General features: G+C 36.5%; 1 protein-coding gene across 1 annotated transcript; it reads left to right on the forward strand.

Moving 5' to 3' along the window:
- The first annotated feature begins 609 nt into the window (after positions 1 to 609).
- LOC145671708 (uncharacterized) lies at positions 610 to 1,179 on the forward strand. The gene has a single exon (XM_081740909.1). It carries the CDS (start codon positions 610 to 612, stop codon positions 1,177 to 1,179), a length of 570 nt encoding a protein of 189 aa, XP_081597035.1.
- The last annotated feature ends 12,399 nt before the right edge of the window (positions 1,180 to 13,578 follow it).

Genomic DNA, 13,578 nt, shown 5'->3' on the forward strand with positions numbered 1-13,578 from the left:
TACTTTGTCTCGTATTACCGTATGCCAATCACCTAGAATTGTTACAATTTTGAATTTTCATGTCCTTCCAGGAGATTTAGCAAATATGACCAGTGAGGATTGGAAGCAATACCAGCGTGAAGATCCACAATTAATGAAGTATATTGATGCTCTGGAGCAAGATCAAACCAATGTGCCCGAAATAAGTTGGGGTAAATCAGTACGGCTGTATTATAAGATCCAACAAGGTGTGCTGTTAAAACGTGATTTTCATTTGAAAGATAAATGGAGGATAGTTGTACCCAAAAGTTTAGTAAAGAGAGTACTGAAATGTTACCATGACGACAGGGGTCATTTTGGGTATGCGAAGACACACACGATGCTTCTAGAAAATTTCGTTTGGGAAGACATGTATACTGATGTGCGACAATACATCCGCAATTGTGTATTGTGTATGAGACACAAAGCTAATCCTCATCCTCTCTCAAGAAAGTTACAGTCTGTCACCGTTTCTAGGGCCCGAGAGTTACTATCAGTTGATGTGGTAGGGAGCTTCCAACCAGCAAATCAAACATGTCATATGTATGCACGTGCATGGATGTGTTTACCAGACATCTAGTACCGTACCCAATGAGACGAGCTACAACTGCTGCAATTCTGAGATGCCTGGATTTGTATTTTATGCATTTAGGTATTCCGGACGCCATTATATTTGACAACGGTCCATGTTTTGTATCCAGTAAGTTCTTAGGGTCAATGGCTAGTAAAGGAGTTAAAGTATATCATACCACACCATACCATCCTCAAGCAAATCCCGTGGAGAGGATGCATAGAGAAATGAATAGGCTTTGGAGGTTGTATTGTGCTGGACAACATGTGGATTGGAGTAAGCACTTGTGGAATATCGTTATGTTACTGAATTATACTATTGTGGAGAATCTGAACGTTGCTCCAGTCCAAGCACATCTAAACGTGAAGGATGTAACGCCTGTGATGAAACGACTGTTCCAAGAGGAGATTGATGAAGACGGAAATTCGTGGGACAACCGGCTACTTATGATTGCACACCGTAAGAAGTCTCAGATGGCGAAGAAGAATCAACGTACCAACGAAAAAATGACATCGGATCGGCATGCTAATGTAAACGTTCTTATATTCCTCAGGGCACACCCATCAGTGATGCAGCAGCACAGCAGATAAAAAAGATGTTCGATCTGTACTCAGGACCGTACTTATGTGTTCGTAAGCCAAGTCTTAAGGTTGTGGAGCTGATTGATCCGAACAATGAAAAATCGTAGGACACCGATCCGAACACCAATGTAAATTGTGGAAGCCCACTAAGGAAGAATACTGGAAATGGCGGAAGAAGGCAGAGGAGAATTGTGCCAGTCAACTTTTGAAGGACTTGCCTGATATATACTGCAAATAGATTGCAGGCTGTACATAGTTCGAAATATTGTGTATATATGTATATAAGTGTATGTGTCAGGTTTCATTTGTTTTTGTATTATCTTGTTCTTATAAGTATCTGTGGAACTAAGTGAAAGTTACTCTGTGAATGCTTAGTGACGGCGCAGGGATCAACCTATTCGGACGCCATATGTGACAGGACACGCTGCCCCATCATCATTTGTATACGTGTTGTTTTCGTAGTTTTGTGTTTCGCTCACTTCGAGCGGCGTGACTGAGCGCTCCGCTCAGTAACCTTCTGAACTCCACCAATGTTGTCTAAACTTGACTGGCAACAGTGAAAACACATGATCAGGGAGCAGCAGGTTGAATCGACAGCAGGAGGAGCAGGTGGCAGGCAGCTGGAGAAGAATAGAAGAGAAATGCAGCTGAAAAATCATTTTAAGTGATGTAATAGTAAAGTGAGAAGCATAAGAGGTACGATGAAATGTAAATACGTGCTTCAACCTGCCGGTGAAGGTAAGAAAAACGAATGTGCTCGAAAAATAACAAGTAAGCCATATTCGTGAAGAAACAAGATCCTGCAAGTAAACATCGCATGTCACGTACTAATGTCAACGAAAAGAATTAAAACAAGTGATATGTGTATACGGTATACGACACATTAAAGCATGCTTTGCACTCGTAACCTTATAGAATTCTTTTGATATTACCGTAATAACATATGCGCATATAAAAGGTAAATCTACAATATTGATACATTATTTATGTAAGCCGATATAATAATATTCATTTCAAATACTTCACTCATAGCCTAACCTATTTTACTGGATACTGCATATCAGTGCTACAAAAAGTAAATATAAAGTTTCTTGCGCCAGTCAATATTAGTAGAAGTTAATAATTTGTAGACACTCTAAAGGATCAGTAAATATAGAACGTCGTGCATATAATGAGCGCACAATATGAACGCATTCCTTTGTATTGAATTATTTTAGTCGTAAGCTCAAGTTTGAAACATATATACATAAAAAGCGCTTAAAACAAAATCAATCTATATTTGATATAGGCCTATATAATAGCGGAATATTACTTCAATTTATAGCTATAAAAATATCCAACAACCACAGTACCAACATTGTTACATAACTGCATTATTTCTGGAAACTGTGCTAGCTAACGTATTTATCTGTGAAGAATGTTTAAAGTATCAGTACTAAGTTGAATTCAATTTAAATAAAAGTTCGCCAGTCGCGACTATCAAGTGTCAGTCAGTCAGTCACTTTGCATTCAAATTAGTATTTCACTAGTGAATCATCTGTTCAGGCAAAGACAGAACGGAAGATAGAAACAATTATATCAGGTGGCAAGTATAATATAATAGTTCAGTGCATCCGTAAAAAGGAAATAATTAAAAATAATAAATGGATAATAAATATAAATATAAATAAGAGATCAAACTTCTTTCTGGACTTATGAAATAACATAATTTGCTACTGTCGTCTGGACTTTCCTTTATTCTAAAAAGACTAAATAGTAGAGAAACCTTATTGCATGTATTATTATTATTTTTGTTGTATATAGTATTTTGTATGTTTCCTTGTTTGATATTTCTTGTTTCTTTTAATTACTTGTCAATCTCAGTTTTATGTTGAACGGTATCAATAATTAAAGTGAGTGACGTTATCAAATCATTATTGAAGCGACTGTTTACGTCAAAATATTGTTCATTTGTGGTTAGCATTATCTGTTGTGTATATGAATACTATTTTGTGATAGAATGTGGTATTATAGAAACAAATATAGTAAATAAATACATGTGGTTTTTGATAAGTTTACGCAAGTGTATTCTGAAACTCCAGAGTCTAGATTGCATCATCTCTCTACGTCCACGCTACGTCTGACAACTTCGTGAATAACATCATTGTGGATATTTGTATTGAAGACTCGAATGGTAAGTTGTCGATTACGACCCAAGAGTGTTGTAGTATTAATATTAGTATTCTTATTTGAGTTCACTATTTCTTGATTCACTGTTTTCGGAGCGTGCGCTCCTGCTACCGAGATTCCGGATAACGGGAGGTTATTAAAGATTTGTTTCATATTTTAACCATTAATACCCTCCACCGTTACCGTCACCGTTACAAAGTTTTGGTGGGACTTAAGCCCGGAAAGCTTATTTAACGCCACTGCTTCCTGTACTTTATTAAATGTTCTCCAAACACATTTTAAAAAATATTTCCGGCAAATATTTGGGATACTTCTCAGATCTAACAAGGAATATGTTTTCTCTAATAACGGAAGATTATATTCTGAAAACAATGTAAAAATGTTTCTATAATAGACCTATATCAGAAAATGTTGTTCACTAAAGACACAAAATATTTTCCAAACCAGAATGGAAAACATTTTTCTATTCTTTTTTAATGTTTTCTTTTATCTGCTTTAAAGTTTTATATTCAAAATTTGATAAAATATTCTGGAAATAATACTAAAATATCATACGAAAATATTTAATTTAAGTTATAGAAGAAGATTACCAAAATACTTTTGTAAAAATTAAGTAAACCTTTTAAAAACATTTCTGAAAAATATTTCTTATATTACGAAATATTTTTTTAAATATTCTAAATGTTTTTATAATATATATTTAATACGTTTTCTCGTAAAAATAGAAAATATTGCAAATAACGTATTAGAAAACATTTTTTAAATATGTGGAGTATATTTCGTTTCATTGTTTTCCGTATGACATATGGAAAACATTTTTAGTGTCATTTCAAAAATATTTCCCTTCTCAACAGTGAAAATATATTAAATTAGATCCAAAACAATATTTCTAATATATTTTGTGAATATTTTCCTGGATTTACTTTCCGGCAAGCATTCTCAAAATGTACTCCAGGTAATTTCTGAAATGTTTTACAAACATTTTTGGGAAAATTTTTTCGGGAAATATTCGGAATACATTGGGGAAACCAGCATGGAAATGCACAGAGAAGGAAAATCTTTTGGAAACCAAGGAAAATATTTTCTTTTGATTGAGGAAATATTCCTTGCTGTGTGGTTGGTTCTATCCCCAGCCAAGTAAGTTTGTGGTGGACAAGATCGTGTCCGTGAGTTTTCTCGAAATACTCCTGTTTTCTTTAACATTCATCATTCACTTGCCTTATCATCTCTCTTATTCTAAAGGGTCGTAGGGCCGCGGTGGCTCAGTGGTAGAGCGTTCACCTCTGGTGCTTGGGGTACCGGGTTCGATCCCAGCCCCCGCCAAGTGAACTTTGTGGTGGACAAACACCGTGTGCGTGGGTTTTCTCGGGGTTCTCCCGTTTCCTCCCACTTTCTTCCTTCCACCATTTCATTCATTTCTCATCATCACCGTCTCCTTTAGCCTAACCGGCATAACCGTGGGACGTAAAACTCAAAGATTTCATTTCATTTTTTCTAAAGGGTCGTACGTTAAAATGAAAGGTTCTAGTTTCTTGCGAATTTGATCTTTAACGATTTCTCATTCTTTGGGAAGAATGTTCCACAATTGCTAATATTACAGTAGAAGTGAGTGAACTGGGTGGGTATATTTCATTTATATAGACATAACTAACTTTATATTGTGATTTTTGTCTAAAATATTCCCGTTCTATTATGTAATCCGACCGAGTTTATTCCTGAGATTCAGAAAGCCTTTAAAGCAATAATTTAGCAAAAACTAGTGATGAAATGTACCCGTTTGAAAATAAGATTCTCATTTCTTTACTTTTTTTTTTTTGGTTTTCAAAAATCTTCCAGTTTAACGTCCCACAATTATGCCTGTTAAGCTAAGGGAAACGGATTATTATGGTAAGTGAATGATGATGGAAGAATTTGTGGAATGTTAATGTGGGAAGAAACGAAAGTACCCCGAGATACGATGTTGTCCACCACAAACTTACTTGGACGTGGATTGAACTAGAGACCCCACACATCAGAGATAAGCACTGTACCAATGAGCCACCGTTCCCCTTTTTTTCGTTTTCAAATGTGCAACTAATTAAAAAAAAACTTTATGAAAATGTTCAAAACTTTCTGGCCTCTCATATTTTGTTCATGTAATTACTAGTAATAGGTAATTTGAAAGTCTTGGCAGGTTACGGAAACTACGATATAAAGCATTCTACCATTAGAAAAGGAACAATTCTACAAGTTTTTAATTGTGTACCATCAATGAAGGGCAGGAGGTATTGAGAGTGCATTCTTGTTCACATTTTAGATTGCTTATATGAATACCACTTAATTTAAACATCTGCCCAGAATTTCTCTTAATCCTCTCCATCAACAAAAAAAGAAAAGAAATCTTTAAGTTTTACGTCCCACAATTATGCCGGCTAGGCTAAAAAAGATGGTGGTGATGAGAAATGAATGAAATCGTAGAATGAAGAAAGTGGGAAGAAATGGAGAACCCCTAGAAAACCCACGTGCACAGTGTTTGTCTACCTCAAATTTACTTAGCGTGAGCGGAAACCGAACCACGGACGCCACCAACCAGAGGTGAACGCTCTACCACTGAGCTACTGCAACCCCGATGTAGACAACAGTCTTCAGAAATTGTTTGTAGCGTGAGATAACACATTAGCTTATTATGGCTTGGTTGAGAACATTAGGTCGGCAACGCCATGAATGATGGTACACAAAAAGATCCGCCGGTAAACTTTTCATCTCTTTGTGGTCTGAGAACCGCGTCCTGTTTATGCCCTAACATATTTCAACTCTACATTATTCTCAAATACGACTCAGTGGTGCAGAGGAACACCTGATCTGACCTATGCTCAGAGTCACTGAATCAATGCACATTGGCCTTATTGTTAATAGTAGAAATCACATAAGAATATGGGGGAAGTGATGTCATCCTGTTTTTAAGCCACTTCTATTCTGTTTGTTGGTTGTTTGTGAGTAATTTCATATCTTGAGTCACGTATGATATTCCCACGTGTCTTCGGTCAAAAAATAAAAATACCCTCTACTGCAATAGATCAAAAGTAATCCACATAATACTGCATTCAACCAAAGGATGTTTTTGTGCTGCCGACGTTGGTCTTTTGCATACACAGATGGTGTCACTATATCCTGTTGTCTTCAATTTATCTGTTTACGCTAATGATTAAGAACCAAAAGAGGTCAAATTACAAAGGTAAACAGAGGAAATGAGTGATTGTCGTTACCCTCCTAAGAGTTCAAGTGCACTTTAACACAATCTGTATGAATGATGCGTCTAGAGGGTGATTTCCTCTACCCGAAGATCCTACATTCCCTTTTAGGAAGATCGTTAGTTACATTTGGCACAGTGCACAATAAATCAAGTATACATTTTCACATTTTGGATATGTTTTATCATTAATATCTCTATTTGAAGCTTATTTCAGAGTTTAATAATTTCATGTCTAGATATTGTAAATAATTATTAGAATGTAAAGACAATCTTAACATTTTCATGAAGATAAGCAAATCGTTCAAACTTTATATCTCTTTTTGGCTCCGCGGTTGCCCAGTGGTAGAGCATTCACCTCTGGTGCATGGGATCCATGGTTCGGTTCCAGCTCACGTCAAGTGGAGTTTGTGGTGGACAACACCGTGTGCGTGGCTTTTCTCTGGGTTCTTCCGTTTTCTCCCACTTTTTCATTCCAACATTTCATTCATTTCTCATAATCACCGTCTCCTTTAGCCTAACTGGTGTAACCATGAGAGGTACAACTGAATGATTTAATTTCATTTATGTCTCTTTCTCCCACAACTTTGATTATCATGTATGATTTCCTTGTGCTCTGAATGTCCCGTAGTTCTTACTTTTAAGGGTCTAATTTTTGTGTACATTATATAAATAAAATATATTATTTTTCTGTTTCCTCTGTGTTGCTATTAGAGGATATTAGATGTATTCTAAGCTTATAACCAATCAATTTGTTGCTGTTGCTATATATAACATCCTCTCCCTCTGCAACCTTCCTCAATGTTGAAGTATCTAGCTAGCCTGGCCTCAAGTTCGATTCTCTGTTTAAGAGAATATTGAAAGAATTAAGATGGTTCAGAATTCAACTTAAAATGTAGGTCCACGTCTCTGATAGCGTTGATGCTGAAAAGGGAGACTCAACTTACTACAGGCGTGACTAAACAAACTTGCCCTATAAAGTGCTTTATGCACATAGTACATGTAAAGAAACAGCATACAGCTCTTTGAGACGACCATTTGTAACATGCGCCCTCTGACTTCATACTTCGTATTTTCATTTTCAAGAAGACATATCTAAGAAGCAGACAAAGTTACTTGGGCTTGGTTAACCGGAGAAAACCCAAGGGGTGCCTCGGAGGCACCCTGGTCCACTTTTAATGCCATTATTCTTAATAGATATTTCGTCCCGTGTCTTGCGCTCTAGAATTCTTCTATCTAATTTGAAACACCCTCTGATTGCGTTTTCTAAGATTTTTTTTTTTTACCTCAGAAAAAGTAGGGTTATTTTTGATACTAACGTAAAGGCCCAAGGAGTGCCTCTGAGACTCTTATTGAAATATGTACTTTTCTAAGTATTTGATACTGGTTATTTTCATTACCATTGACAAATGATTGCATAGTAAAGTATGACTAGTTTTTTTCTATTGACGACGGAATAAAAATGGTCGCGGTGGATTCAGGACCAGGATTCCTTTGCAGCAGGAAATCTCACAGGCACCCCTTGTGCCTTTTAAGGGTAAAATTAGCATGGGCTGTCTCGGGTTAAGCAGTGTTCTGGGGCAAGTAAGAATAATATTCATGCGGTAATAGATCATCTTGCAGGTCAACTTCTACTAAAGGTGTGAGCCAGATATAGCTATTTTTGAATTGAGATTCACTCAAACTTACACTTACCTTCCTCAATGAGGCTTGCACTGATTAACCTCATTGGACACGGGTTCACTATCTTGTATGAGTTTTGCACTCTTTTGGACTCGGACTCGGGGTCACTATTCACTTATAGGGCTTTTGCGAGTTTTTCATATCGGATTCTGAGAACTAATACAATGCTATTACTGTTGTAGTCCTTACTTCCTCCAGAACCTTTGCTATCACTACTACTCCTTCCTTACATACTATGCATGATATAAATAGTGCTTACTTCATAGATTGGTCGTCACATAAATAATAATTACTTATAGGTTACTGGATTGCCTATTTAGACTAGAGGTTTACCTGACACCTCCCTTCGTATTTCACTCAGCCCTCCCCTCTTTCCCGTTCGTTGGAATTGCGTGATTTTGTTTGACTTTTTTTTTCAGAACCAGCAGTGAATTTTTAAATTATTATTATTATTATTATTATTATTATTATTATTATTATTATTATTATGCTCTTATTTGATATGATAAGTTTATGAAATCCATGTTATACACTGTAACAGCAGTTTGTACTCATTTTTGATAATTTGCAAAGACTTTTAACTAGCATAATTATTTAGTTGAGTTCTCTCGTTGCTAAGCGGTTAGCGTGCGCACTTTTGGCGTGGAAGACCCGAATTTGATTTCTGGCCGAAGTTCATGTGGTTCGGATTCCATGTTACGCTGAGCTCCTTCGTGGCTAGGCAGTTAGCGCACGCGTCTTTGTAGTGGGAGACCCGGGTTCGATTCCCGGCGGGAGCTCCTGTGGTTCGGATTCCACGTTAATCAGTAGGTCCACGTCTCATATAGCCTCGCTGCTGACAGGAACGTCAAAATCAATCAATCCATGTTACGCTGTAGGTCAACAAGCCTCCCTGCTGAAGTGGACACTAAACTGAAAATCAAGTCTAATCGAAGTATTTTAATTTTCAATAACGTATAGAAATAGAAGTAATTTTGAATAGGAAAATACGAAAGGCAAAATACGAAAGACAAAGATAGCGTTGCTGAACTTTGCTAAAGCTAAATTGTAAATGGTCATTACAAGTAGTGCATTATTCGCAATTTTACATTTTATTTGTGCCATTGGGTAAGGCTTTGTTTGATCGTCCTTAACTCCCCCAATTTGAAATCCATTGATTTATATAGTGACAAAATTAAATATAATTTCTAAGGGAACGGATGAATTAATAAAAGTGAGACTAGATGAGACAGCGACAAACATTATTATTTAATGCGACAAACAGTTTGACTGATAAATTGCAAAATTCCAGTGCATCAATTTCTTTTTCACATCAAGTAAAAAATTAAACCCATATTTCAGGAAGAGACTAATGAGTAAAACTCCAGATTAGTTTTGAAATGAGAGACAGGCACCCGTCTTATTATACTTCTTGCGAATTGTAACAGTAAGCTCATAGCGTGCCAACTCGTTTTCAGCTTTGTCGTTTGGATATTGCCATTGGAGGAAGGACTTCATCTTCTTAAGAGGAACTTTAATGTATACAACGTTCCCAATGACCGATGTAACATCGCCATCATTATCTCGCATTGCCAACTCAAACTGAAAACATTCCGCTTTCTTCACCGTACCTATAGACTGGACGTAGAATCGTGAAACCTTCCCCTCGAGAGTATTTTCTCGGATTTCACGAAGGAAAAATGTCCCCCAGGATGGAACATCACAACTGGAGATGAATTCTTTTGTACGATCTTGCTTCAAAGGCACATCCCAGGAGATAGTATTAGGTATTTTACTTTCCTTCAGATTTCTGCACGTTGTTTCTGAAGTGTGTTGTGAGTGTATGTGGGTAATAACGGCTGGTGGTTTGTCCGAAAAAGAACAATTTTCCACTGGACAATCAACGCTTTCAGATTCTGTTAAGCCAGAAGTATTAACATTTGAATTTGACGTGCGTAGTTTTTTGAAACAATTCTCTTCAGTCCCGTCCCCAGGTCTCTTGTTTTGTTCTTCTGCAATTTCTTCTTGGCCTATCACTCTGTTTCTTAATTTCATCTTCTTTTGACTTCTCCCGATTTGTCCTTACTGTAATAAAAAAAATTACAAGTTAACAGTTTTAGTTCTGATAGGAGCAAATTATCTAAAAGGAGGGGAGATCGATATGCATTGGTTTTTAACACATCTATATTATTAGTACACAATGTATCTAGTTATCGTTTAACAGCTATCACTGTGTTCTTGACGTTTAACAGATTTTATCTCATGAAAATGCATAGCGACTTATGATTTTCCTTGTTATACATAGCACTTAATGATTTTTTGAGTAAGTCTAACCCTCAATATTGATGACCTGTAACCCAGGATGCAAAGATCTGCATGAAAAAAAAATCACATTTTTATTAAGCAAGTCAAGATTTATCTCCATGCTTAGTTTGGTAAATTAGGGATTAGGATTTAGATTTCTGGGCTTTTGACATCTATGGTCATATTAACCCCTTCACGTATGAGGGATGACGTCTCCTGCCGATCACACTCCTCCGAGAAAAGAAAATGAGGAAATGATTGGGGAAAGAAGGAGGCTGCCTGGGACCTGTATGTTAGGTACGATCCCTGCATTTGCCAGCTATGAATGAGGAAAACTCTCACTCAGGATATCTGGCTGTGTAAAAGCTTTTACACTTTTTCGATCGAGTGCCCCCACCGGGAATCAAGCCCGGGGCAGCTTGCACCAAGGCGAGAGCGTTAGCGATTACGCTACGCGCAGCCAACTTAGTTTGGTAAAGTTTCAGTGATTTCTGTAATTCGCGTACGATTTCTTCCTAACTATACAGAAAGATATAAGGCGTTTCGAATACTAAGAGCAAACTCAACAACGAATTGTTTTCTGAAAAAGTACTCTCAACGGTCTGATTCATTTATTAGAATCACGCTAATGGGCCACGCTAGATTACGATGTTAGTACGAACGTCCGTTATTCTACACAATAACTCTTGAACGAAAGCCAGTTTTTGAAATCTTTCTTTTAAATAGACAACAAGAGGCGATTATAGTGGCCGAGTTCGTTAATCGAGTTAACTCGTTAACATCTTCAAAAGTAGCTGTGACTTTAACGGTGGGTATCCATATCTTTACATGAAAATACGTGCTGAGGTTAGAAGTATTAGAGGTTAAAAGGTATGTTTTTTTAGGTTAACAGATTTTTTTAAAGTCAAACCTTTAAAAAATTGTTAGATTAAAACCTTGTATATTTGGGATGGCCAATTCCGGAATTTTTACTTTTCGGAGTCCGGAAAGTAAATTTGGAAAAATTCCGGACTTCGGAAAAGTTCCGAAATTTAGAAAAATTCCGAAACATCTGCAACATTTCGGAATTTAAAATATTCCGTAACTCAGAAAAATTCTGGATTTCGGAAAAATTCCGGTAAATTCCTTAATTTTTTTGAATCCCGGATTGTTTCCGAATTCCGGATTTTTTCTGAATTCTAGAATTTTCCCGAAATCCGTAAAGTGAAATTTCCGATTCCAAAAAATAATTTTTCCGGAATTTGGATTCCGAAAAAAAATTGGGCATCCCTATATACCTTAGCTACTAGCCGTAAGAGAAAACATATAAAATGTACAGTATTGTTGTTGTCTGGTATGGGTTTAACATTAAATGTAAGATATTATTGGTTAAGGCTCAAATATACTGGTGATGCTAAATAGGGATGCAAATAACCACTCGCCCGGGGCGATTGGTTCATTGGTGCGGGCGAGTATTTAATATCATACTGAAGATAAGTAAGTGATTTCTATTGTGAGATGTGGGCTAGTACCTTTTTCCTTGGGTTAGTAAAATTTTGTTGCTGATTTGCATCCCTGTCCTAAAGCCTCACCATATTCATATTTGGAATATACGAGAGAGAATAAAGTGTATTGTTGTTGTCTGGCATAAGTTTAACCTTACATGTAAGATATTATTGGTTAAGCCATACTGGTGATGTTAAAGCCTCACATATTTGGGATAATAGAGAGCATATGAAAGCATAGAGTATTGTCGATTAACCACTACTCACCGTTTTGACTACCAGTATAGAATTTATTATAAATGTAAAACTGTTGTAAAATAAAAATATATGTAGGTAAAGTTTATTCAAGGAACGTTCAGTACCTCATGTAAACAAATACACGTGGTGATTGTTTCATTTTATTGGTTAAAGAGCCTTGGAACATCCATGCGGCAGAAGAAAATAGTTCATTGTTAAGTAAGCTGATTTTTAATGTTTTTGTTGCTTATAAGGCCCATTATCAGAAATGCAATTTCCTTGCAGTTAAATAACAGAAACAACATTGTATCTAAGAACTAAATTGAATTAATGCAATAAAAGAGAATACGCATGCCTAGAAGGTGGCTTTGACCCATCTTACGCACGAATCACAGTTAACAATATGGTCACATGCAGAGAATAAGTAAAACATCGACAGGGTACAAGCACATGCTTCTCGAAAGGAGTGCTGACCGATAGCCAATCATCCGATGACTGGCGGAGTAATACCATTCTGCAATGTTTACTTCTGGATCAGAAGGTTCGTTGAATGGACTTTAGATAATATTGTCTGTCTCTGATAACAACTAACCAAGCTTGCTTCTCCCAACCCCTTCCTCTTCCAAACCCTATCCTCCAATCTTTATGGGCCAGTGCACAGTTGGACGAGTATTAAAGGAAAGCTACATAGCCAATCCCTGCATCTGTTAGTCTCCAGTGTTGCTATATTCCTTCAGCAAATATAATATTAATAAACTATGAAAACTAGTATAGAAATAAAAAAGTGAACATGTAAAATGAAATCTTCCAATTTAATGTCCCACGATTATGACCTTTAGGCTAAAGAAGATGATGATTACGGAACATGAAAGAATCGATGGAACGGGAATGTTGGAGGAGACGGGATTACCCCTAGAAAACTTATGTACACGGTAATGTCTAGCACAAACTTACTTGAATCGAACCAGGGGCCCTACGTACCAAAAATAAGCGCTCTACTGCTAACTGACCGTGTCCCCAAGTATGGAATTAAAAATATATCTATCAGAATAGGAAATTCAGAATAATTTTTCAAAATATATTTTTCTCTACTATTCTAATTACACTTACAATTTTCACCTCCTTTCGCTATCCTTACATGCTCCACTCGCGATCTCTCTATGATTTCCTACCCCTAGGTTGAGAATCTCCGCATTAAGATATACATGAATATTTAAGTAATTGATATAACCAATAAATAATACGACGATATTATTTTCTTTCTCATACGTTTAATGTACCTATTTTAGGATAGCTTTCGTCCAAAGTTTTTTGTGTGTTTGA

The sequence above is a fragment of the Thermobia domestica genome, chromosome 15 (assembly GCF_964235325.1).
Source record: "Thermobia domestica chromosome 15, izTheDome1.hap1.1, whole genome shotgun sequence".
Lineage (NCBI taxonomy): Eukaryota > Metazoa > Arthropoda > Insecta > Zygentoma > Lepismatidae > Thermobia > Thermobia domestica.

What these genes read in the sequence shown, in the direction of transcription:
- LOC145671708 (XM_081740909.1), top strand. Translation starts at nt 610, where the DNA reads ATGAGACGAGCTACAACTGCTGCAATTCTGAGATGCCTGGATTTGTAT.